At 54.6% G+C, this 22,967-nt stretch overlaps 1 protein-coding gene across 1 annotated transcript in view; it reads right to left on the bottom strand.

Annotated features, from left to right (window-relative positions):
* The window catches only part of SLC6A17 (solute carrier family 6 member 17), a 51,096-nt gene that overhangs the window by 5,523 nt on the left and 22,606 nt on the right, over positions 1-22,967 (bottom strand). Inside the window, exons 3-8 of the mRNA XM_056123235.1 lie at positions 21,545-21,702; positions 20,092-20,218; positions 19,373-19,554; positions 17,338-17,448; positions 1,867-2,108; positions 1,285-1,477 (exon numbers count right to left, since the gene is read on the bottom strand). Coding sequence (XP_055979210.1) covers positions 1,285-1,477; positions 1,867-2,108; positions 17,338-17,448; positions 19,373-19,554; positions 20,092-20,218; positions 21,545-21,702 — 1,013 coding nt within the window. The remainder of the gene's footprint in view (positions 1-1,284; positions 1,478-1,866; positions 2,109-17,337; positions 17,449-19,372; positions 19,555-20,091; positions 20,219-21,544; positions 21,703-22,967) is intronic.

Raw genomic sequence — 22,967 nt, 5'->3', positions numbered from 1 at the left:
AACCCCTGTTTTATCAACCCACCTGCCTTAAAGGGCATAAAAGGGGAAAGGCTTCCACCTTTCTCTCGAACCCTGCACATGCGCCGGACTCTCCGCAGCCTTCTTGTCTCTCCTTTCCCTTCTCTTAAAACCTTTTCTGAATTTCAGGGGAAAAACAGTTATGTCAAGCAGCACTGTGCTATGGAGTCCAGTGACTGCGTCATCACCTTCATGTGCCAGAATGACATTCCTGCCATGCGGTACCATCCACACTGCCATGGATGGAAAACAAGGAGAGAACTAGAAAGAGCTACAGCCTCAGGATGAGGCCACGCCCATGGAAATGCCCAGGGAAGGGGGCGTCTTGTTTTCCATTTGCTCCTTGGACCACAGCAAAGTGGCCATGTATGGTTTGGGGGAGTGCTGGGGTTACTCTAAACTTTATGCTCCGAGGACCAGGGAGTGCTGGAGTGGAACCCCTTGGAGCTTCTTCCCCGCCCCCTGGGGAAGTGGGGGAGACCTGGGGGAAACAGCCAGGACAGGCAGGGGCCTCAGCTGGACCCTTCACTCAGGGTCATGAGGGAAGGGGGGGGTAGGGCAGCCCCCTTTGCACAAGGACAGCGAATGCTGCTGATTTTTCACCTGATGGGGCATGCACCCTGGGGGTATGCCTCTCTCCTGTCCCCCCTCACCACAACAGTCACACCCAAGGTCCCAACTGTGCAAATGGGAACTGAGGCCTGGTGACCCCCACCAGGCGCCAGCAAGAAGGTCTGAGGCTGACCAAGGGTCGGTCACTGCTGCTGTTGTGGGAGTCAGAGCCAGGACAGCCCCGGGAGTGATTCAAAGCTCGGGTGTTGGAAACCCGGACTTCACTCCCCCCTCACCTCACCACACACACACACACACACACACACACACACACACACACACACGCATACACTCACAGACTGACTGTGGCAGGTGGATCAAGTTCCCTACTCTTGGCTGACTTTCCCATGGGACAGACAATGTCACCTGGACTCAGTGTACTGTCACCCTCATGTGGAAACAGGCTCAGCCACATGCAGGCGTCCATGCCTGAACACTGCTTGGGGCTTCTGTGGTGGGGGTCAGACCTTCTCCTTGTAAGGACTTGGCTGACCTCTGCAGGAACCATTGGGTCCACTACTACCTCCCCACACCCCTAGCAGGTACTCACTCAGCCAGAAGATGAGCTACTCCACAGATGTCAGAGGCCCACCCCCAAGCTCCAGCCCCCCTCGGCCTGTCCCTGGGCCCCACTGCCCATGCCTGTCCAGGTACCTTGTCCAGTTCATCCTCCAGCAGACAGGCGTCGAGGCCGAGGGCTGGGAATTGGTCCTCCTTCACGGTCATGATCACCCTGTACATCTCCGAGTAGTCCTTGGCGGTCAGGTGGGAGAAGTTGACATGGGGAGGGATGAGGTCCCGACTCAGGACATTGCTGTTGAGGTACCCCAGGATTTTCTCGGCATTTCTGCAGTACCAAGCAAAGAGGGTCCAGTCAGAGGAGCGGTGGTTCAGAGGTAGAACATGTGGTTGGCATGCAGGAAGCCTGGCTTGTAACCCTGGAGAGACCCTGAGCACAGAGCTGGGAATAGACCCTGAGCAGTGTTGGGTGCCCCCCGCCCCCTGCCAATGAAACAGAACAAAATGCAGAGGTAATTTCCCAGAAGAACCTCCCAGACAACCACACAAGGTTGTCACCAGCAGAGATGTCTCAGAAGCTGCCCACTGGGGCCCCGGACCCCGCAGGGAGCCCGCGGGCCTGTCCCTCCACCGGGGGTGGGAAGGGGTGATGCCCACTTGTGCACAGCCCACCCAGCCCTCGGGGAGGAGGACGGAGGGGAGCCAGGGGCCACCTACTCGACCACACACTTCTCGTTCATGATGTTGGCCTTGAAGCCCAGCACAGCAAAGACCACAAGGGTGGCCAACACTGAGGTGAAGAAGTTGATGAACGACACCAGGGCAGCGTCAAAGTGGCAGTTGTTGTCCTGCTTGTTGTAGCTGGAGAAGGCGATGACGCCCCCGAAGCCCAGTCCCAGGGCAAAGAAGACCTGGGTAGCAGCTTCACGCCACACCTGGGGGTCCAGCATCTTGTCCAGCTGTGGGGGGGTGGGGGGAGGTGGAGAAAGAGACGCAGATGATGTTTCAGCCATCGGCCAGCAGAGGGCGCCATGGGAAGGCGCCAAGGCCTGGGATCTGTCTGGGCTTCATGCACACAACACAGGTGAGAGAGCACCAGAAAGGCCCAGGTAAGAAAAAACAGATGTCACCCGAGCCCCCTCCTTGCATCCTCAGCCCAGGGGAACGGAACCACCACCCAAAGGAGCGTCTCCTGTCACCTTCAGGGGATGATGTGATCCTACTCCCGGGGAGAGCAGCAGACACGCCAGCGTGCGACGGCTGTCTCCCACCCGTCACCCCGACACCAATCACTCCGGGGCTGCCTCCACCTCAAGCCGTCCAGGAAGGGCGCGGGCTCCTGCTTCCTTGGAGATCGGGGGCCCACCCACCCCGCATCCAGAGCCCACAGCCACGGAGCGCCTCCACCAGAGCTGCAGCGTCCCTTTGGGGCACAGACCCCAGACTCTGCCTGGAGAGCCTGGAGAGAGACCCCCGCTTCTCTCCCCAGCTTCACCTCCCTCTGTTCTCAGGCACCTGGGTGCTAGGGGGAGTCTCCAAAGCGCTTTTCACCTTTTCACTCCCCCTTCCCTTCGTCTGTGTGGGCCTCGGGGGATCCCACAGCATGGTCCCAGGATGGGGTCTCAGGGCCTGGCCGACCCGAACCTAAGGCCTCCTGAAGCAGCTGAGAAGACCAGGGGGGTAGCTCAGGGGAACACTCACGCCTTGCACAGCTGAGGCCCTGGGTTCAAGCCCCAGAACCGCAAACAAAGCCTCAAGTAAGTAAGGAGCAGAGCCCGTTCTTGTGAACTGCAATTTTCTCACCTGAAAGATGGTGTAATAGTGGATCCTCTTCCCAGAGTGAGCATAAGGGTGGGGGGGAGTGAGGGGAGTCAATCACAGTGACAAACCAGGCCAGGCACAGAGAAGCCATTCAGCCAAGGCAACCGGCTTCGTCGGGACACTTTTCTTTCTAGTTTTTGCTTTGGAAGAGGGCAAGGGTTACTGAGCGCCCCCCAAGGGAAACTACTCAGAGATGGAGCTGTTGGGCTGGGGACAGAAGAGCTACTAACTCACAGATGCTCTGAAGCAGCCTCATGGCTCTGTTCTGACACTAGCTCCTGACTCAGTTTACCTGCTGGCCAGTTTACCTGCTCTCCTCAGGCTACCTTCCTCCTGTGTGGCCCAGAAACCTGACTGGGTCACCAGAGAGATGGGAGAGTAGTGGGGCAGGGGAGCAGGGAGAGAGAGAATTTGACGCCCTTGTGGCACAAGCCCTGCGTGAGCCTGATGTGGTTGGCCCTGGCTCTGTGCCTCTGTGCCCCGGGGGGGGCGGGGGTCTGCCACACATGCGTGCCATGAAGATGTGAGTGTCCATCTAGCCTTAACAACACTGTGCTACACCCCAGCACAGAGTGTCTGGCAGCTTCCGGGACACATAAGGAGACACCAGAAAAGATTTTCCAACTTGCCAGGGACAAGCACAGGGCTGCGTTCATCCCCACCTGTGTCCTTTCTTGCAAAGCCCTGAGCTTCTTCCTAGCTGGAGCTCATCCAACGAGTTGTAGGGTGCAATCTGAGGGAAGGTCCCAGGTTTCAGCTGGTAGAACATGGCTGACTAGCATCCAAGAACATGCCAACATGTTTTCATGTATGTTTCGGGTATGTCAACATGCTTTCTGGGCGATGTGATCTCTGTCCATTTCCAGAACCTTCCAACAAGATCTGTGTGTGTGTGTGTGTGTGTGTGTGTGTGTGTGTGTGTGTGTGTACCACACACACAGCAGTGAGCAGGAGTCACTCCCGGCTCTGTGCTCAAGAATCACTCCTGATGGTGCTGAGGGGACCATATGGGATTTTGGAGATCGAACCTAGGTGGGCCATGTGCTGGGAAAAAACCCTACCCGCTCCAGCCCCTCCAAAACCCCACCCGGGAGAAGGAGCCACCCAAGTTCGTTCTAAGCAGGACTGAGATGATGTGATTCTCTTTTCTCCTCATGTCCCCAGGGCTACGGGAGCATGTGTAGGCTCCAGTTTCCTACCTCCCCTGCATCCTGACAAGCAAGTTGTTTTTCACTTGCTCTGAGTATTCTTTTGGTGGCAAATGACCTGAACAGATGTGAGGCTATTTATAGTCTTTGTTGACTTACTGGGTGTGAATATTCATATTCTGCTGCAGAATACTCCTATGTCTGATTATGGGGTGGCTGCCCCAGACCCCACCTGGGGCTGTTATGTAAAGATGTGGCATATGCCCCAGATTGCCTTTTGTAAAAAGATATTGAGAGTAAAATTAGAACAAAAGCCTGGATTCCAAAATCAGTTGTCTCCCAGAGTTTTTAGATAAGGACCTGAGGGCTGGGATTCCTTCTGCGAAGGAGGGGGGCAGTTCCCGCGAAGCAGCCCCCACAGCCCAGCTGCACGACCCTCCCCTTGGGCTCCTACACCCCACGGGGCCACTTAGAACAGCACCCCCTGTAAGATCATCCAAACTTTTGGAATCTTTTTTTTTCTTTTTGGGTCACACCCAGTGATGCGCAGGGGTTACTCCTGGTTCTGCACTCAGGAATTACTCCTGGCGGTGCTCAGGGAACCAAATGGGATGCTGGGAATCGAACCCAGGTCAGCCACGTGCAAGGTAAACTCCCTACCTGCTGTGCTATCGTTCCAGCCCCACTTTTGGGATCTTTGGGCCCCTTGACTTCCCCAAGTCCCCAGACTTGGAGACTCTTTGGGGTGAAGAAAGCAAATACATGCCAGCCTGAGGCTCTCATGGATGTTAGCCAACTTCCCTCTGGGAGAATCCGTCTTGTTACCTTCTTCGGCCAAGACAGCCCCTTACAAATACCTCTGGATGGAGGGATCCCAGACCTGCAGCTGGATAGGCAGTGGAGCATCCTTGACACCCCTGCCTTGACACCTCCCTCCTCATGACACAGGGGATGCCCCGATGGCATTTTCTCGGCCATTCTCTGTGCATGCCGTGTGTGTCTGACATTTATGCCTCAACTGCACAAGAGCACCATCCCCCCTGCTTCCACTGACAAACATCGCAGACCCCATGTGGGGGGCCGGGAACGACAGTACGCCCGTGTGCATGCATCAGGGGGAGCACAGGTGCTTTGGGCCTTTGTTGTAAGAACACTGGTCAGGGGCCAGAGCTATAGCACAGCCAGTAAGGAGCTTGCCTTACACATGGCCAACCGGGGTTCAATCCCCAGCATCTCACATTGTCCCCCAAGGTCTCTAGGAGTGATACCTGAGCACAGAACCAGCAGCAAGCCCTAAGCACTGCTGAATTTGGCCCCCAAACAAAAAAAAATTGCTTAAAACTGACAGATTAGAAGAAAAAGGGAAAAAATCACCAATGAGAGACAGAGAGAAAGAGATACAGAAAAGAAATCAGTCTTCAAATTACGCCTGCTTGGGGCTGGAGAGATGGGACTGGGCTCGAGGTGCAGGTCACGCATGCAGCCAGTGCCAGTCTGGTCTTTGGCACTGTGTGGTCCCCTAAGCACTTGCTGGGGTGGCCCAGGTAGTGCCTGGCATGGCAAGGCCTGAAAGTACTTTGTTTGGGGCTTCGCATTTAACCACTGGCCTAGAAGGACCCTCCCAGCTTTCTGATAACCACTTGGAAGCCCCCCTCCAAATGAAAGAACATAACTACTTAAAAAAATCAAAGCTTCCTGTCATGAGGACCTTTCTGTCTGAGAAGCGAGAAGATGGCATTCTTGCTTGCTACAGTTTCATGTCTGCTCTTCCCCGCTTCTGTCTGTCCATCGGCCTCTCTCTTGCAACCCCTAAGCACCGACTCAGTCCTTCTCTGTTCAGGCTCAGCAAGGCCCCTAGGAAGATGAAAAGCAGATGGCCCCACCTTAACTAGCCAAAGTGCTGGAAGAGGAGCCAAAATTATTCATCTAGAAATTCACCTGCACCCCTTTAACCTGGGAAGCAGATTCTGACAAGCGATGCCCAGAGTCGTCCAAGGAGAGATGGGAAGATCCGAGACCCCAGAGGGGATGGATTCCTGGGTCCAGGCCCTGGAGTAGGGGTCCTAGGAGGGTGCAAACACCCCAGCAACATTGCCCACCAGGCCCCAAAGGGCACTGCAGAGCCGGCGGAGTGGGAGACTGCTAGGAGGATCAGGAAGAGATGCCTGATGTGCAAACATTCCAGCTGGAAGCCAGAGTGGTTTCATTCCTCAGATGCATATTTTTTTTTCCTTTTTGAGTCACACCCAGCGATGCACAGGGGTTACTCCTGGCTCTGCACTCAGGAATCGCCCCTGGCAGTGCTCAGGGGACCATACGGGATGCTGGGAATCAAACCCGGGTCGGCTGCATGCAAGGCAAATGCCCTACCCACTGTGCTATTGCTCCAGCCCCTCAGATGCATCTTCTTCCACTTCAGAAACAATGACAGGTTGGGAAGTGAGACAACCCGCGGGTTAAGCTCATGCTCTGCATCAGGAGACCCGGGTTTGAGCCCCAGGGTTGCAAGGTGCTCACCTCTGATAAAACAAAACAGAATAAGATGGGTCCTTTCTGGTCGAAATGTAGAGCAAAGAAGAGCGTGCTGAGCTCTCGGGCACCCCCCACCCACAGTGCATCTTTCTTCTTTGTCTCATTGGCCCCCCCACCACACATACACACACACACACACACACACACACACACACACACACTTAGTTACTTGTGTGTTTTGTTGGTTTGTCTGGGGAAGCCTCTCCTAAGTGGTGCTCAGGAGGCCCAGAAGCTTCTCCCAGTGATAATCAACTTTTTTGGGGGGTGGAGGGGATGATGGTGGTGTTGGTGGTGGAAACACACCTAGCAGTACTCTGGGCTCTGCTCAGGAGTGAGCCCCTGGTTGTACTCAGAAGACCACACCAAACTTTCAGGGCCTGAAAGTTTGATTTGAGGTCAATGCCCCTTGGGTGATTCTGAAGCCCATGGATGAGGCCAACGGTGATGTGAACAATGGCATCGAGAAAGCACCTGAAGGTGCCAGAACTGAGCTGTGACAAGGAAGCGCCCTATGAGTGGGCCCCTCAACATGATAACATGGATGCACTAGCTGGAGGAGATGGCCGCAGAGGCTGGGCACTCATGAAAGGGACATTGAGTCACCCTGAGTGCTTCTGGCATTTATGGGGATGCTCAGAACTGCAGTGGGGGGATGGGGGCACAGTCATGCGCCTGCAGAGGATTAACCCAGGGCCAGAGGACAGGAAGCCCCATGTTCCCAGGCTGTGACAGGAGAGGGGGCAGGGGCTGCCTGCCCCTGAGAAGAGCCTCTCAGCTCTCAGGCATCCCCCAGCCTGAGCCAGGGCGTCCTGCCCTTTGCTGGGCGACTGAGTCAGCACAAGCAGGAACACAGAGCCCCATCGAGCTGCGCAGCAGGAAGACAGGTTTGGGCCCTGCAGCCTCCGCAGCCGTCTCAGCCCTGCCCGCACCTGCCCAAGCCAAGCGGCAGATGGAGCCTCGAGACAGCAGATGGGCCTGGAGCCCGAGGACAGCGTCACCTTCAAGGGACAGGAATAGAAGCCGCTGGTGCTCACCACACATCTGGGGGTGCCAGGGGCTGTGAGGGAGTGAGCAAGGCTCACCCCATCTTCCAATGGAAGAAACAGAGGCCTGGGGAGTCTAAGCCCAGTGCTGAGCACTGAGCTGGGTCAGCACCCCAGTAGCTGCCACCAAGAGCCTCCTCAGCCCCACAACCAGGCCCCTTCCCTAGATCCCGCCTCAGTCCCACAAGGCCCCATCCCCAGAGCCCACCTCAGCCCCGCAACAAGACCCTGATCCCAGAGCCCACCTCAGCCCCACTACAAGGCCCTGTCCTCACAGCCAACCGCTACAGCCTCCACTTCTCTGTCCGTGTGGCTCGTGGGTCAGGACATCTCCTGGGTCCAGATCCCAGAGGTGGTGGCAGCTACTGCAGCCCAGGGGGTACCAAGCCCAGGGCTCAGAGCTCAGAGTGGACATGAGGGCGGCACAGGAAAGGCTCCTGTCCTCCCCGGTTCCCATGCACCCCAGTCCCCTCCCCTGCTTTCTGGAGTCCCCTGCCTGTGCTGTTTCATGAAGAACACCAGAAATCCACGTACAATTGAGTCTGCAATAATGTTGGGGGATCAGAGCTCGCCTGCACCTCGTCAGTGGGTTGGCATGTGAGGCGGGTGGGGTCTGTGAGTGCAGAGCCCTCGGGGGGAAACACTGCATGCAAGTGGACCTGCACAGTTCAAACCATACTGGCCAAGGGTCAGCTGCGATGTGTCCACAGGGTGGGTGTGGGAAGGGTGAGTGGAGTGCATGAATGTGAGAGTATGTGTGTGGGGGTGTGAGTGTGTGTGTCTGTGAGCACATGTATGTGGGAGTGTATGTGAGGGGGAATGTATGAGTGTGTGTGTGAGTGTGCATATGTATGTGTATTGGGGGGTGTGTCTATGAGTGAAAGTATGTGTGGGTTTATGGGAGTGTGTGTGTGAGTGTATGTGGAGGAGAATATGAATGTGTATAAGAGTCTGTATATACATGTATGTGTTGGGTGTGCGTGTGTATGGGTGGATGTGTGTATGTGAGGGGTATGAATGTACATGTGAGTGTGTATACATATATGTGTTGGGAGTGTGTGTGTCTGTGAATATGCGTGTGGGTTTATGTGAGAGTGTGTGAGTGTATGAATTTATGTGAGAGCGTGTATATACGTGTGATATATTGGGTGTGTGTGTCTGTGAGGGAATGTGTGTGGGGATTTGTGTGAGTCAGGGGGCATGTATGTGGAGGTATATGAAAGTGTGTGTGAGTGTCCATATACATGTGTGTTGAGGGTGTGCGTATGTGTGAATGGGTGAGTTTGTGGGGGCCTGTATGAGTTTTGAGTTTGTGTGGGGGTGCAAGTGTGAGTGTGTATAATGTTTGTGGGGCTTATGAGTATGTGTAGGAGGTGTGCTGTGTGTATGTGAGTGTGAAGAGGGTATGTACGTGAGTGCATGTGAGTGTTAAGGGGTGTGTGTGCGTTTGTGTAGGGGTGAGAGTGTGTATATACGTGAGGGGCGCGTGAGTATATAAGAGTGTGGGAGTATATATATGTGGGTATGGGTGTATGTGAATGTGCGTGTCCGGTGTATGTGTATGTGAGTATGGGGGTGTGAGTGGTGTGTGTATGTGAGTGTGGGGGTGGGTATATGTGTGAGGGGTGTGTATATGAGCGTGTGTGTAGGGGGGTGTGTGGGGTATGTGAGTATATGAGTGTGGGGGAGTATGTGGGTGTGTGTCTGTGGGTTTGTGTGTGTGAGTGTGTGGGTGTGTGAGCATGTGTTTGTGAGTATGTGTGTATGTGAGTATGTGAGTGTGTGGAGTATGAGTGAGTATGTGTGTGTGTGTGTGAGTACATGGGTGTGTGTATGGGTGAGTGTGTGTGTGTGTGAGTGTGTGGGTACGAGTGTGTGTGTGAGGGAGCGCTGCACTCTCGAGGTCCCACCATCGCCCCAGCTTCCTGCATCTCGCTGGGACCCAGGGCTTCTGGCCAGCTTCCCTCTGCCACGGCCACTCGGATCTGTGCCTGCAGTCGGCCTGGGAGCCACCTGGCCTGGCCAATCCCTTTTTACTCACAACCTGCTTCCAGACCCTGGAAGGAACAACAGTGACAGATGAGCAGATGCCCCTCTCCTCACCCTCTGGGGGCCTGTCTTGCATGGCGATGAGTGAATGCCTCTCTCCTCAGGCACCAGGCGGCAGCCCTGCCAGCTACCTCCTCACCCCTCTCCCCCACCATCAGGATCCCGCAGAGGCTCCAGGACTCTGCCCGGTGCTGCCTGCCCATGCCAGTGAGTCATGACTCTGTGCTGGCATTTTTGCCTTGTCCGCAAGCTCCCAAGTAGCTACAAAGGCAGGGCAGGGCAGGGCAGGGCAGGGCAGGGCTGGGCCATGCCAGGCTTCCCCTGCAATGTCCCCCACCCCATGCCAGGTCATTTCCTTAACCCCCCTCAGACCATGGGGAAGGTGGGCAGGGACCACCCTGCCCTCCAGGCCCGCCTGCTCACCCCTCTGCACACCCCCTCCATCACCACCGCAGAGCTTACAGCAGCCACTCCGGGCCCACCCTCTGCCCTGCAGCCCCTTCTCTTCCTGCCGCCCCTCTGCTCCTTCCCACCGTGGGCCGCTCGGCCTTTGCCGAAAGCTTTACTCCGAGAAGAAGGTCACTGTGAAGGGCCCTGCGCTCCAGAGCCCCCCACCTCACTCCCTTACGCCCTCTGGAATCTTGAAGCTGAGGAGCCTTCCACCCACTGGGACCTCCAGTCCTGTGAAGGGCCCTATTCTCCCACCCTTCCCCTGCGTGTGCCCTAACGTCCCTGCGCCCATCTTCCTGAACTGCTCTGCTCCGTTCCCATTCACTTCCATGCTGTCTTCCCATTCTCATGTAGCCATTCACTCCTAAACCCGGTGACATCCTAATCTCCACAAACTCTGGACTTGTCCCCAAGCTGTAAAAATCCCATAAGTCACAGGGTCGCTGGACCTCTGGGACCTGAGAGCCATTCATCTGTCTCTCTGTGCACTAACTCCCAGCTCGGAAGAGGATGCAGCACCACCGCCAGAGCTGCCACACTGCTGGCTAGCGCCCTGTCGTGTGGCTGGCCCGCCTGGTGCTCAGTGAACACCGTCCATTGTGAATCAGATTGGGTCGGGTACCTCGCTGCTGTCAAAAGGTGGTCAAGCCTAAGGGCGGGTGCTTGGCGATAGAGCACATGTGCGTGTGTGAGGCCCTGGGTTCCATCCTGGCACTGCAGGAACAGAAATGAAATGAAATGAAACAAATGTGCTCACCTGTCACTGGGGAAGGGTCAGCTGTCACCATGCAGTTCACGCCACAGCATGCTCCGAGCCAGCCTCCTGTGTGCCCGTTCGCCACCAGCTCACACCTTCCCCACTTCCCACTCCATTCCCTCAGCTCCCCCAGCCCCGGCTTCCTGTTTCACAGACAATGATGGCTACAGAGGAGCCCCTGTAAGAAGCTCTGCCCACCTTAGCGTCTGCCCGCGCGTCCTTCCCTCCTGTCCATCCAGTACACTGTGTGTGTGTGTGTGTGTGTGTGTGTGCACCAACACCCACCCTCCTGGTTGCTCAAGGCCTCGCCCCCTCCTCTTCACTAGTACCGACTCCCCCTGCTTTACTAGGTGTTCGTAAGTGCCCATACCAATCAATGCTTCCAGCAGCCATACCAATCAATGCTCTTAACAGCCATTAGCACCATCAATTTTAGAACATCTTCCTCACCCTGCAGAGAAAGCCCCTACTCTCTTCACCCCTCAGTTCCCTGCAATCCCAGCCCTGGGCCACCACCAGGCTGCTTGTACTCAAGACAGATTCACTTTTGTGGACATTGGGCATTAACAGAGTCACATACTGTGGCTCCTCTGTGACCGTCCTCTCTCACCGAGCCGAAGGCCTTCAAGGTGCCTTGTGTGGTGACAGCTAGGGGGAGGCTTCCTGCTGTGGCCGGAAATCACTTCAGTATAAGCGGCCGCTGCTTGGGCCTGCACAGCAGTACAGCAGGGAGGGCGCTTGCCTTGCATGGGGCTGACTTCTCTTCACCAGGAGTGAGCTGGGTGTGGCCCAACCCTCCCCTTCTCAAAGAATACACTGCCCGTCAGCTTTCCTCTCAGCAGTGGTGACATGTGCGCTGCTTCTACTCTGATGACTGGCGACCATGGCGAAAGCGTCCGTGTGAGAAGCTGCTTTCCGTTCTCTTGGCTGTGGGCTGAGGAAAGGAACTGCCTGGGTTGCAGGCCGGCCGTCTGAGCCTCTGAGAAACACTGTTTTCCTGGGCGATCAGTCCCAATGTATAATTCCTCTGGCCACAGAGGATGGGTTTTGATCATTCTTTAAAATTCTGAGCTAAAGGGACTGGAGCAATAGCATAGCAGGTAGGGCATCTGCCTTGCTTGTGGCCGACCTGGGTTTAATTCCCAGCATCCCATATGGTCCCCTGAGCACCGCCAGGAGTGATTCCTGTGTGCAAAATCCCTGTTCATCGCCAGGTGTGACCCAAAAAGTGAAAAAGAAAAATAAATTCTGAGCTAAAGCCCAAACTCTATACCATCACCTCTTCCTTTGTTCCCTTTTATAGCAAAACTCCCAAAGGGAGGGCAGGGGAGATAGGACAGGGATTCAAGGGCCTACCTTGAACCCCAGCACCACATATGGTCCCCTGTAACACCGTCAAGGGTCACTCCTAAGCACAGAGCCAGGATCAGCCTCTGAGCACCCACAACCATGGTCCCGAGCCCCCAAATTCCCAAAAGGAAATGGTCCCCATGACTTAGCTCCAACTCCTCAACCGCTGCTTCCCCTTAATTCCTTCAGGATTCAACATTGCCACCCACATGGACAGTTGCCAAATTCGTGTTGCCAGGTGCCTCAGTCATTCCCCAGCCCTCACACCTGGCACAGCTGGCTGCCTCTTTCCTAAAGCGTGTCCTCCTCTCTCCTCCTCTCTCCTCCCTCACCTCCCCCACACACCCCCCACCCACCGCAGGTTGACCACCCCCCACCCCACGCAACCAACCACTCAGTCCTCCTCTCTCCAAGTGATCATTCAAACCCAGTCCAGTTTTCAACTCTTCCCAGCTACCCCCTGGATGCCTCCAAGGACCCCCAGACTCATGGACCATCCAAGGGTATCTATGAGACACTTTCACCCGCTGTGTACAAAACAATCCTCTCCAATGATCACCATCCCCCATCCCAAGGGGCTCTCTGCCACCTCCCTCACCCTCTGGAAATTTCCTCTCCAGAAGTATCAGCCCTCCCCCGCCCCTTCCAGAGGTTCAGTAGAAGAACTTGGGGCCAACCAGGACCCTCTGTTTCTCTCAAGCCTCACATCCCATGCAGGGGCAAATCCTGCTGACTTTAATTCCACACAGATACTCAGGCTCCCAACTCTCAGCTCTCCTGCTGGCATCAGGGGGATCTGGTCACTCCCTCACCTTGGACATTCAGGGGCCTGGGAACAGGCCTCCCTGCTCTGTGCGTGTCCTGCCGATGCTCCCTAGCAGCCCAGATGGAGTGGGCCTGAAGATTCCTGTTTAGAACTCTCTGGGAACTCTGACTGCACCCAAAGAGAATCTCTAGTCTATGAGGGTCCCTGTGATTGCATATTCTGCCTCTGTGCCCTCCCGATCCAAATGCTCCGTCTTAGGATCATCCCAGATCTTCATGTTTCTAGTTCCCTCTGCTGGAGTGGAATGCGCTGTCTCCATCCACCACGTGGCCTGCTCCTTGCCACTGTCAAGTCCTTATGCCGATGTCACCATCACTGCCACCCTTCCCTGGGCATGTTCTCCCGTGGCTGAACCCTCCTTCTCGGCTTGGCTATTCCCGGACACCTACGAACAATACCATCTAGCTTCCTCCACTCGAATCTATAGGATCAGGATAATTGTCCACTTTGCTATCTCCGGGGCCCAGGACCCACAGTCCCCAGAACGAAACAGGCAGCAGGGAACCTCTGTCAGGTGAAGAGTGACATTCATCTGGGCTATTTTTCATCTGTCGCTATTAAAACAGAATATAAAATGACCCAAACTGTGCACAAATTGTTCAGTTTGTGGGTGAGTACATTGTAAGATGATTACCTAGAAGTGGAAATGCCGAACCAAAGGACATGAATGATGGCAATTTTAGAAACATTTTCTGGAAATATGGGTAGTTAGAAAATCTATGATAAATAGTACAGTGGGGAGGGTGTTTGCCTCGCATGCAGCTGACCCAGGTTCAATCCCCAGCATCCTAGATGATCCCCTGAGCACTGCCAAGAGTGATTCCTGAGTGTAGAGCCAGGAGTAACCCCTGAGCATCACTGGGTGTGACAAAGAAAGAAAGATAAAAAGAAAGAAGAAAGAAAGAAAGAAAGAAAGAAAGAAAAGAAGAATGTTAATCTGTATTGAGTAAGACAGGCCCTTGTCAGAACACAGTGCTATGGGATGCAGGGCCCTTGCACAGGTGACTGGCTTTCCCAGGGGCCATGCTGGCAGGCAGCCACGACAGAGTCCAAAATGAGTTTTGGCCAAGGCTTCTCATAATCCATGATAACTTTATACCATCTTGGTTTTGTGTTTTCATCACAAGAGCAGGGTCCCAAAGCACTAAACAAACTGAACATCTGTTAACCATTAGCACGTGGCACTGTCCTGTTGGTGATGCTGGAGATTGTGGCCTGGCCATGCTGTGTCCCTCACATCAAGTCCTCACTTGAACATCCCATGGCTTGTGCTGTTCCTCATGCTGGAAGATTTGAAAGGCGGGAGCTCCTACCAGGTCACCGCCCAGATCCATGGCTATGTTGGTGGATTCTGAGATGCCTTGGACAAAACTCTTTTTGAACTCTGTCACACCCCCTGGGAAAGTCAGTCACCTGTGCTGGGGTCCTGGCACCCCATAGCGCTATGCTCTGACAAGGACCTGAAATGCCCACAGGAGTCCTGCTGTCTCCCCTTCCAGGTGTCGGAAGTGTGTCAGAGACCACGCTGTGTCTGAGCGTCTCCTTCCTTCTTTGCAAACTCTTAACCCAGGAGGCACAGCCTAAAAAAGGCTGTATTCTGAGGTCCTCAAGCCTCCCCTTGCTCTCCTCACACCTCCCTCCAAGGCCAAGGGCAAGAGCTACCATCAGAGAATTGCACAGTGCTCCGGGTCTCAAGATGGGACCCACAGACTCAGTGGGGATCTGAAAGTCAAGGGCCAGATGACCTTAGAGTTGGTCCTGCAGGCATTTCTGGGTGAGATTCCTTGAAACTTCATCCCAGGGCTACTCTGGACTCTGCAAATGCTCAAGAGGAGTCATGCTGTCCCAGGATATCCTGAGAAAGGCACTGTCCAACGGCTTCGCCTCCACCGTGCTGGACAGTGTTGAAGATTAAGGAATATGTAGGAAATGCAACTCTCATACAGAACTGGTGGAAGTGTGAACAGAGGAAGTCACTCTGGAGAGCAGTTTGGCCAAATCAAGTAAAACTGGAGTGAAGCATCCCCTCTGGAATGGCAGTCCCACTCCTGAAGGCTAGAGGAATGTATGCACAGGACAGCCTGGGCAATCATGTTTATTATAGCATCATTAGCTATGGTGGACATGGGAAACAAATGGTCAGCAAGTAGATAAATGGATAAATACATTTCTGCCCTTTCCTGCTGTGGAATACTACATAGCAGGAAAAATGGATGTCCTAGATCAATATAAGTAAATCTCAGAAAATAGAAGGTGCATTTTAAATGATGTCATTTCATGAAAAGTTGTCAGATGTGCACAAATGCTATCAACTGTTTATGAATGTGAATTTATTATTATTATAACTATTTAAAATGCATCATTGTAAGATTAATCCCAAATTCAGGATAGTGGTTATCTTTGGGAAGGAAAGGGAAAGGGTCAGGTAGACTATAAGGCACTTTCATGGCATCTGAAACATTTTACTTTTTAAGGCTTATTACACCATTCATGGTGCATTGATATATGCCTGTAATCTTTCCTAATTAAACACTTCAAAGGTGTCAGAATCAAAAGGGGGACATCTTTGTGTGGAAGGGAAAGGCGGCTAGTCTCATGAATTGATTCTGAGCTCCTGGAGGAATTCCTCAGGAATTTCTATGGAAGCCAAGCCCCTTGGTCAGACCTATGAAAACCCCCACAGTTGGGAACTCTAGGGCATAGCCTGTCCCCCCAAAGTACAGACAATTGTGAGGAAAGCACTCAGGGGGCCAGAATCCTGATGATGTGCAGGAAGGTGGTACCCAGGGCACGCTGAGTGGCCCCCACTGAGGCCTTCTGGGTGCACAGAGAAGGGCTGCTACTCTGTCCTGGAGAGTCTCTCAATCCTCACCGGATGAGCAGGTGCCCGGTGGGCTGAAGGATCAGAGGTTCTCATATTCAGAGACTTGGGAGTCTGCCTTCAGGATTCTCACCCTCGACTGGGGGTCTCACACATCCCCCTGAGTAGTAGCTGGATTAAAGCAGATGGGACATGCCTCTCTGGAAAGAAAGATGGCGGCCGCACGGGAGCCTTGTGGACAGCAGGTTTGAGCCAGGGGCGGGGGGCGGCAGGGGCCTCATGGGAAGGGGGGCGTTCTGGGCCGTCCTTCACACCCGACCGAGGTCACCAGCTGCCCCCCACGAGCGGCTCTCCGGCACGGCCACGACTCCAGAGCACAGAAACCAATCTCTTAACTATCTAACTTTTAATAGAAATACTTCCAGGGTTAATAAGTAAAACAGCAGAAATCCAAAACCGCGTGGCCGCTATAGCGGCCGCACGACATCATTTTATCCTTAAACCAAGCTGTAGAAAGCAAATCATTTCACAACGCTGTTTCAGCATATCTGACTGGGGGGGGGGGGGGTCGTAAACTCTAAACAATAATTGTGCATCTTCTATTGAAACAATATATCTAGTCAAAGTAGATAGAGTATTAACTAGAACTCATCTGCCTCACAGGAATTGGGAGGGGTGGGAGGTGGGGTTCTATTGGGGTTCACGGTTAAAAATAAGTATTGGTAAAGGGAAATGTGTGTGATACTTACATGACTGAGACCTAAACCCGAAAGCTCTGTAACTTTTCCCACAGTGATTCAATAAAGAAATAAATTATAAAAAAAAAAAAAAGCAGATGGGACATGGCTGGAGTCAGTGATACTAAGCTCACTCTCCATGTGGTCAACTAATTTTAAATCAAACAGGATCACCCCCCAGACTTGTACAAAAGCTGGCATTCCTCAGGGGAGCTCCCTGCTGACACAGACACATATCTGAACACCCCCCACACACACACCCTAATCCAACCACACCTGATTGCCACCCTTGCTTCCTGCATGCTCAGCACTTTCCCACATGCGTACCCATGCGGCTCCCTTGAACTTGCTCTCCTGCCGCTCAATGGGATCAATTCAGACACCCTCCGTGCTGCTACGGTCCCTTTCTCTTTCTCTCTTTCTTTCTCAGGGTCAGGAATGGAACCCAGGGCCCTACACATGCTCAGGAAATGCTCTTCCTATGCACTCAAGCCCATCCCTGGAGCATCTCATTCTTCCCACATAGACCATTTGGGCCTCTCCTCAGGCCCAGGGCCCAGGCCCGGACACACAGCAGCTCCTCGCCGTGAGCCAGGCGGCACGATACCGACTGTGCTGCCCCGCCGAGCTCAGGAGCCCAGGGCCCTTCCTTACCTTGGGAGTGAACATATGCAGGATGCCGTCCACCGCCCCTCGCAGCAGCAGCCCACGGACTAGGAAGCAGGCCAGGACCACATAGGGGAAGAGGGAGCTGAAATACATCACCTGCAGGGGCAGGACAGAGGCAGTGAGCAGCCCCGCCCTTCCTGCCACGGGCACCCCCCACAGCCCCCCTCACAGCTGGGGCACATGAGCCTCCTCTGATGGCAGCAGAAAGCAGAGCCCTGGGCGCTGGGCCAAACCCACCGCACTGCTGGCGCGGGGCCAGGCAGAAGCAGGAGTGCAGACAAGCCGGAGTCAGCCTGGCTGGGCCCTGGGGCTTCCTGGCCCCTTTCAAGAGCTGACATCCCACCCCCACGGGCTGGCTCTCCCTGCCTCACTTCTCATGTCTCAGGCAGGCTTCACTGCCCCTGACTCCAGCAGCCCCCTGAGGCTGCCCATCCTTAGAGCACTGACACGCATCAGGAGGCTTGCAATACGTCTCCCAGGCAGAGACAGAAGGTCCTGGTTGCCTGTCCAGAGCTCCCTGCCCACTGCCCTCCCCAGTGCCCAGAGAGAGGGTCACACAGACGCCCACACAGGGCTCACTGCACCCACAAGCCAGAGGACCTGGGTAGATGTGTCAGGGTAAAGGCAAAGATGTGTGAGTGTTCGAGTGTGTGAGTGCATGTGTGACTGTGTATGTGTGTGTTTGAGCGCTTATGTGAATGTGTTTCTCTGTGAGTGTATGAGCACATGTGTATGTAACTGTATGAGTATATATGTGTATAAGTGTGTGAATGTATGAGGGCATGTGTGTGTCTGTGTGACTATGAGTATGTGTAGATGAGTGTGTGCGTGTGTATGAGTGCAAGTGTGTGACATACGAGTGTGTGTGTGAGTCCATGTATGAGTCTGTGCATGTGTGTACCAGTGCATATGTGAGTGTTTCTCTCTGTGTGTATATGAGTACAAGTGTGTAAAAATGCATGTGTGAGTTATGAGTACATGAGTACATGTGAGTGTATGATGAGTACGTGTGTGTGAGTGAGCATGTGTGAATGTATGAGTGCATGTGCGTGTCTGTGTGTGACTGTATAGTGTATGAGTGCATGTGTGTGATGTATGAGTACCTCTGTGTATGACTGTATTAGTGCATGTGTTCCTATGTGTATGACTGTATATGTGTGTATATGTGTGTATGTGTGTGTGTGTAGAGTCAGACCACTAGACCACATGAACTCAAGCTCTACCACTTAGCAATTACTAGACCTAGGCTACTTTACTGAACCTGGATATCACTTCATGTCCTCATCTGTGAAATGGGTGGGTACATGATCCTAGCTCACCAGGTGTTAAGGATCAAATATCTTCATTCATGGGCCTGCACCTAATAAACCATGAAATGAAGTGTCAGCTACAATTTTGGTCTTTAGAAAAGCGTCCTTCTTTGCTTTTTTTCTTTTAAATTAAAATATTTTTTTTTAATTTATGTATTTTGAGAAACGAGGCTTCTGCAGAAGGGAGTGAGCTGAGGGTAGCCCATAAAGAAAAGAAAGGAATTACACGTCTGAGTTGAGAGGCAGGTGACCCCAGAATGAGAATGTGCTACAGATCTTCTTTGATAGGGATCTGAACTGCTGAGAACAGGCATGGGGGCCTGTCTGCTCTGCACCCTGGAGACCCCTTGGAGACCCTCATTCCCAGCCCCATTGGGGCACGGAGAGCCACTGGCTTTCAGCAGACTCCTGGGGCGAGCCTTTGCCAGGGGGTCTGAGGGTGCAGGTGTAGATGAACATCCTGGGCCCATCCTGCTGTCCCTTCTCCTTAAAGGTCGGGAGCAGGCCTAAGCCCCCATGCGTGGAAGCAACCAGGATTAAGCGATGACCGGTCCGGCCCAGGGCTATGGGTGGAGGACATCCCCATCAGCCCTCTGGGGGTTCGTGTGTCCTCAAACTATCCTGACACTGAACCCACCCAAGGGACCCTGCCTGGCACCCCAGAGTGCCCAGCCCTGTGCCTGGCTTCCCGTTCTACTGTCTCTGCTCACCTTCCCCGAAGACTGGATGCCCTTGACCACGGCCATGCCCACGATGGCCCAGGCCACAAGGAGGCACAGCGTCATCTTCCAGTTGAGGCCGCCGCTCTCAGAGATGGAGTTGGAGATGTCCAGGGCCTCACGGTACCAGAAGTAGGTCGTGGCCGAGCTCTTCTCACACTCGGCCTCCACCACTGTGACAGCAGGTGGGACATGAGACAGTGGGGGCAGGGCAGGGGGCACTGTCCTCTCTTATTTGGGGTTACTCTGAGCCCTTCTGTGCCTGGGAAGCCATCATGGAGGGGCTGGTCCTTGGGAAAGGCCCTGAATTGAGGGCTGGAGACCCCGATTCTCATCCCAGACCCTCGATCAAATCAATGCAATAACTAGGTGAAAGTGACTTGGGCCTCAGTTAACCCATCTGTGAGGTGGGTTCCACCAGCTAGCCATTTACAGTAGTAGACGCAAACCAAAAGTTGTTTCTGAATGGGAGTTAGAATAATGGGGTACTTGGTAATAACCAAGCATAGGTCACAATTTCCAGAGCTACTCACACTGTTTCCTACAACCCCCAATAAACTCCAGTGGGATAAGGGGTGGTTGGAGATCATCAGAAGGGGAAACAGGGACCAGATAGTGGAGGTGGCTCAGCCAAGGGCACACAGCAAGTCAGTGAAATCTGAGTCCAGGCCTCTTAGGTTCCTCGGGTTTTGTGGGTGACCTCTACTTGCCTGCTGTGGTCCCGTTCCGGACCACGGGACATTCACTCCAGGGCAGTGGGTACTGGAAGGACTTGAAGAAATAGAAGATGCTCCAGCCGATGATCACGTTGTAGTAGAGTCCAACAAAGAGGCAGACCTGGGCCGGGGTACACAGGAGGGTGGGGGGCAGGCACCTCGACCCCACCACAGTGTCCGGGGGCAGGTTCATGGCAGGGTTGGGGCAGACATCCCCGCCCACCAGGCAAAGTGCTCTTTCTCTCTCTCTCTCTCAGCCTGCACACTCAGGAGCAGGGGCGCTGCCTGCACCTCCTTCTGCTGTTTAGGGAACCCACGAAGGAAGGTTCTAGAGACTCAGATTCTCGCCTTTAAGCAATGGACCCTGCCAAGGTTCAGCCTTTTGGGTCTGAAATTCTAAGAGGCTTGAAGCTCGTCCCCCACCTCTCCCCAACTCGGGGTTATGATGCAGAGCTGCCCCAAAACTCAGGGGCAGGCACAGAAAACAGCCCCCTTGCCACCCCCACAACACTCCTCTCTCTCCTCCCTCAGCACTGGTTTCAGAGAAGCCATTCCTCATTCTCGGCATAAGACCAGGCCTTAGCACACACGTATTTTTTGCAGGAGGGCTTGGATTCTCTCTGTGCTTGGGGTCTCTCTGCACTCTCACGAGGCAAAGTTTGCCATCTCTGTTTGACATGAAGGTGGGGCTCCCTCTGCAGGCCCCAGGTCCCCTCAGGCTCACCTGGACCCAGGGTACAGGCCCTCTCCGGGGGAGCAGAGCAAGACACCCACTTCCTTGGCTTGGTGCTCTCAGGCCAAGGGGCTGCCCGCTCAGAGACCCACAGACACAGCTCAGCAGAGACATGGTCCACTGTGTGCATGGGCACCGCCATTCTGCCAGGCCCCTCGGAAGCCTCAGAGGCTGCCAGAAGCAGAATTGGGCTTTTATCCCCCGTGTGAGGGTAGCCCTAGTGCTCGAGACATTCGGCCAGCTGCTCCCTTCTGAATAAGCCCAGAGCACCCCCAGTGTGTCCTATGCAGGTTGGAGTATCCCTGGCACCCAGTTTTCAAAGACTCCCCACTCCTAGGTGGGCCATAAGCTCCTGTCTCCCCTCAGCACCCCTCAGGGAACAGCAAAAATGACAAGGAGGCCTCTGGGTGCAGGGAGCCTCTTCGCAGCCACTTGCCCTACAAACAAAATTAGCCTTGAGCCAAGGAAAGAGGAAACTTTTCCAGCAAACTCTGGTTGGGTCCCCGAGTCTGTCCCCACTTTCCTCCTTGCGACAATCCTGAATATCACATCCAGCCTCATTCAGGAGTCGTCACAGGCCTGCGGTGCAGCAGGAATCATTCTCACATTGCCGGCACCCTCCCCGTGCGGGGTTCAGAACTGGCCACACTGCTGTGACCCTGGTGTAGCCCCCCCAACCTAACCCCCCATGTCCCCCACCAGCCTCCCACTCACTATGCAGCTGGAGAAGCCGATGCCCCCCAGGCGCGGGCACACGTAGTGCCACACGCCGATGCTGCCGCGGCGGATCCTCTGGCCCACGGCCAGCTCCAGGAAGAAGAGCGGGATGCCAATGATGATCAGCAGCACCAGGTAGGGCACCAGGTAGGCACCTGGGGAGAAGGAGGCATGTCAGGGAAGCCTGGCCACAGCCCCTGGCACGGTCCACCCCCCACCCCCACTCCTTCTATTTATCTATTTTTGGATGTTGGGGCCACACCCGGCCATGCTCAGGGCTTATTCCTGATTCTGTGCTCAGGGATCACTCCTCCTGGGGCTCGCGGGACCACACGAGGTGCCCGGGAATGAACCTGGTCGGCTGTGTGCAAAGCAAGCCCCCTACTCACTATACTATCACTCTTACCCTTGACCCACCACTCCCGTAAGGGGAACTCTGGAGTGGCCCTGGTCCCTAGCCTGCCATCACCCTCAACCCAAGACACTGGAGGAGCATCCACAGGACACCACTTTCCTCACAAGATTGGATGGACAGCCATCACTGGGGAGGTCTCTGGTCAATACTTTTTGTTGACTCATCTTGGAGCCACACCCAGCAATGCTCAGGGGTTACTTCCTGGTGCAGGAATTGCTTTTGATGGCGATAGGGGAACCATATGGGATGCTGGAACCCAGGCCGGCAAGTACCCCCCACCCCCGTGCCCCACTCACTGTCTCTCCAGCCCTGTCCAATGGACATTCTCTGTGCGTGCTCACCCCAGTCCCAACTACAGAGAAGCAGCTCTCCTGGCTCTCAGTTCACTCAGCTCCTCCCCCACCCCCAGGCTCACCTGGGGCACAGCCCTCCCCAGATGGAACCTGGTGCTGACTCAGCATGCCTGCCTCTCCAGGAGGAGGGAGCTTGGACGTGCTCCAAGGAGAGAGGGGCTGGCTGGCCTCGCCATCAATCTCAGGCTAATTGGGAGGAACGGGAAAGAAATTAGCAGCTCAAGGAAGCGTAGCCGGGAGGATCATAAAGGATAGAGCAGATCTTGCCAAAGATTCCGGATGATAAATTAGACACGTGGCCTCACTGCAGACACCCTCTCTATCCTCGGTGACGCGGCGTTTAGCAGGAGAATTAAAGCCATGTCCTGACACAGACGAGTGCTCGCGCCGATGGCTCTGCCAACCCCTTCGTCCTGTTAGCATTGCCGATGGCAGCGTCTCTCAGCCCCAGTCAGCAGTGCCCTGACGACACTAACACCCCCAGGTCGAGTCATGAGAACTGAGTGTCACCCAGAGACCCCCAGCCACCCCTCAAAATGTGCTCCCCTGGGGATGGAGCGATAGCACAGCAGGTAGGGCGTTTGCCTTGCACGCAGCTGACCCGGGTTCGATTCCCAGCATCCCATATGGTTCCCCAAGCACTGCCAGGAAT

This window comes from Sorex fumeus, unplaced genomic scaffold, assembly GCF_029834395.1.
Source record: "Sorex fumeus unplaced genomic scaffold, SorFum_2.1 ptg000047l, whole genome shotgun sequence".
Taxonomy (NCBI): Eukaryota; Metazoa; Chordata; class Mammalia; order Eulipotyphla; family Soricidae; genus Sorex; species Sorex fumeus.
This window is presented reverse-complemented; position numbering and strand designations above follow the sequence as displayed.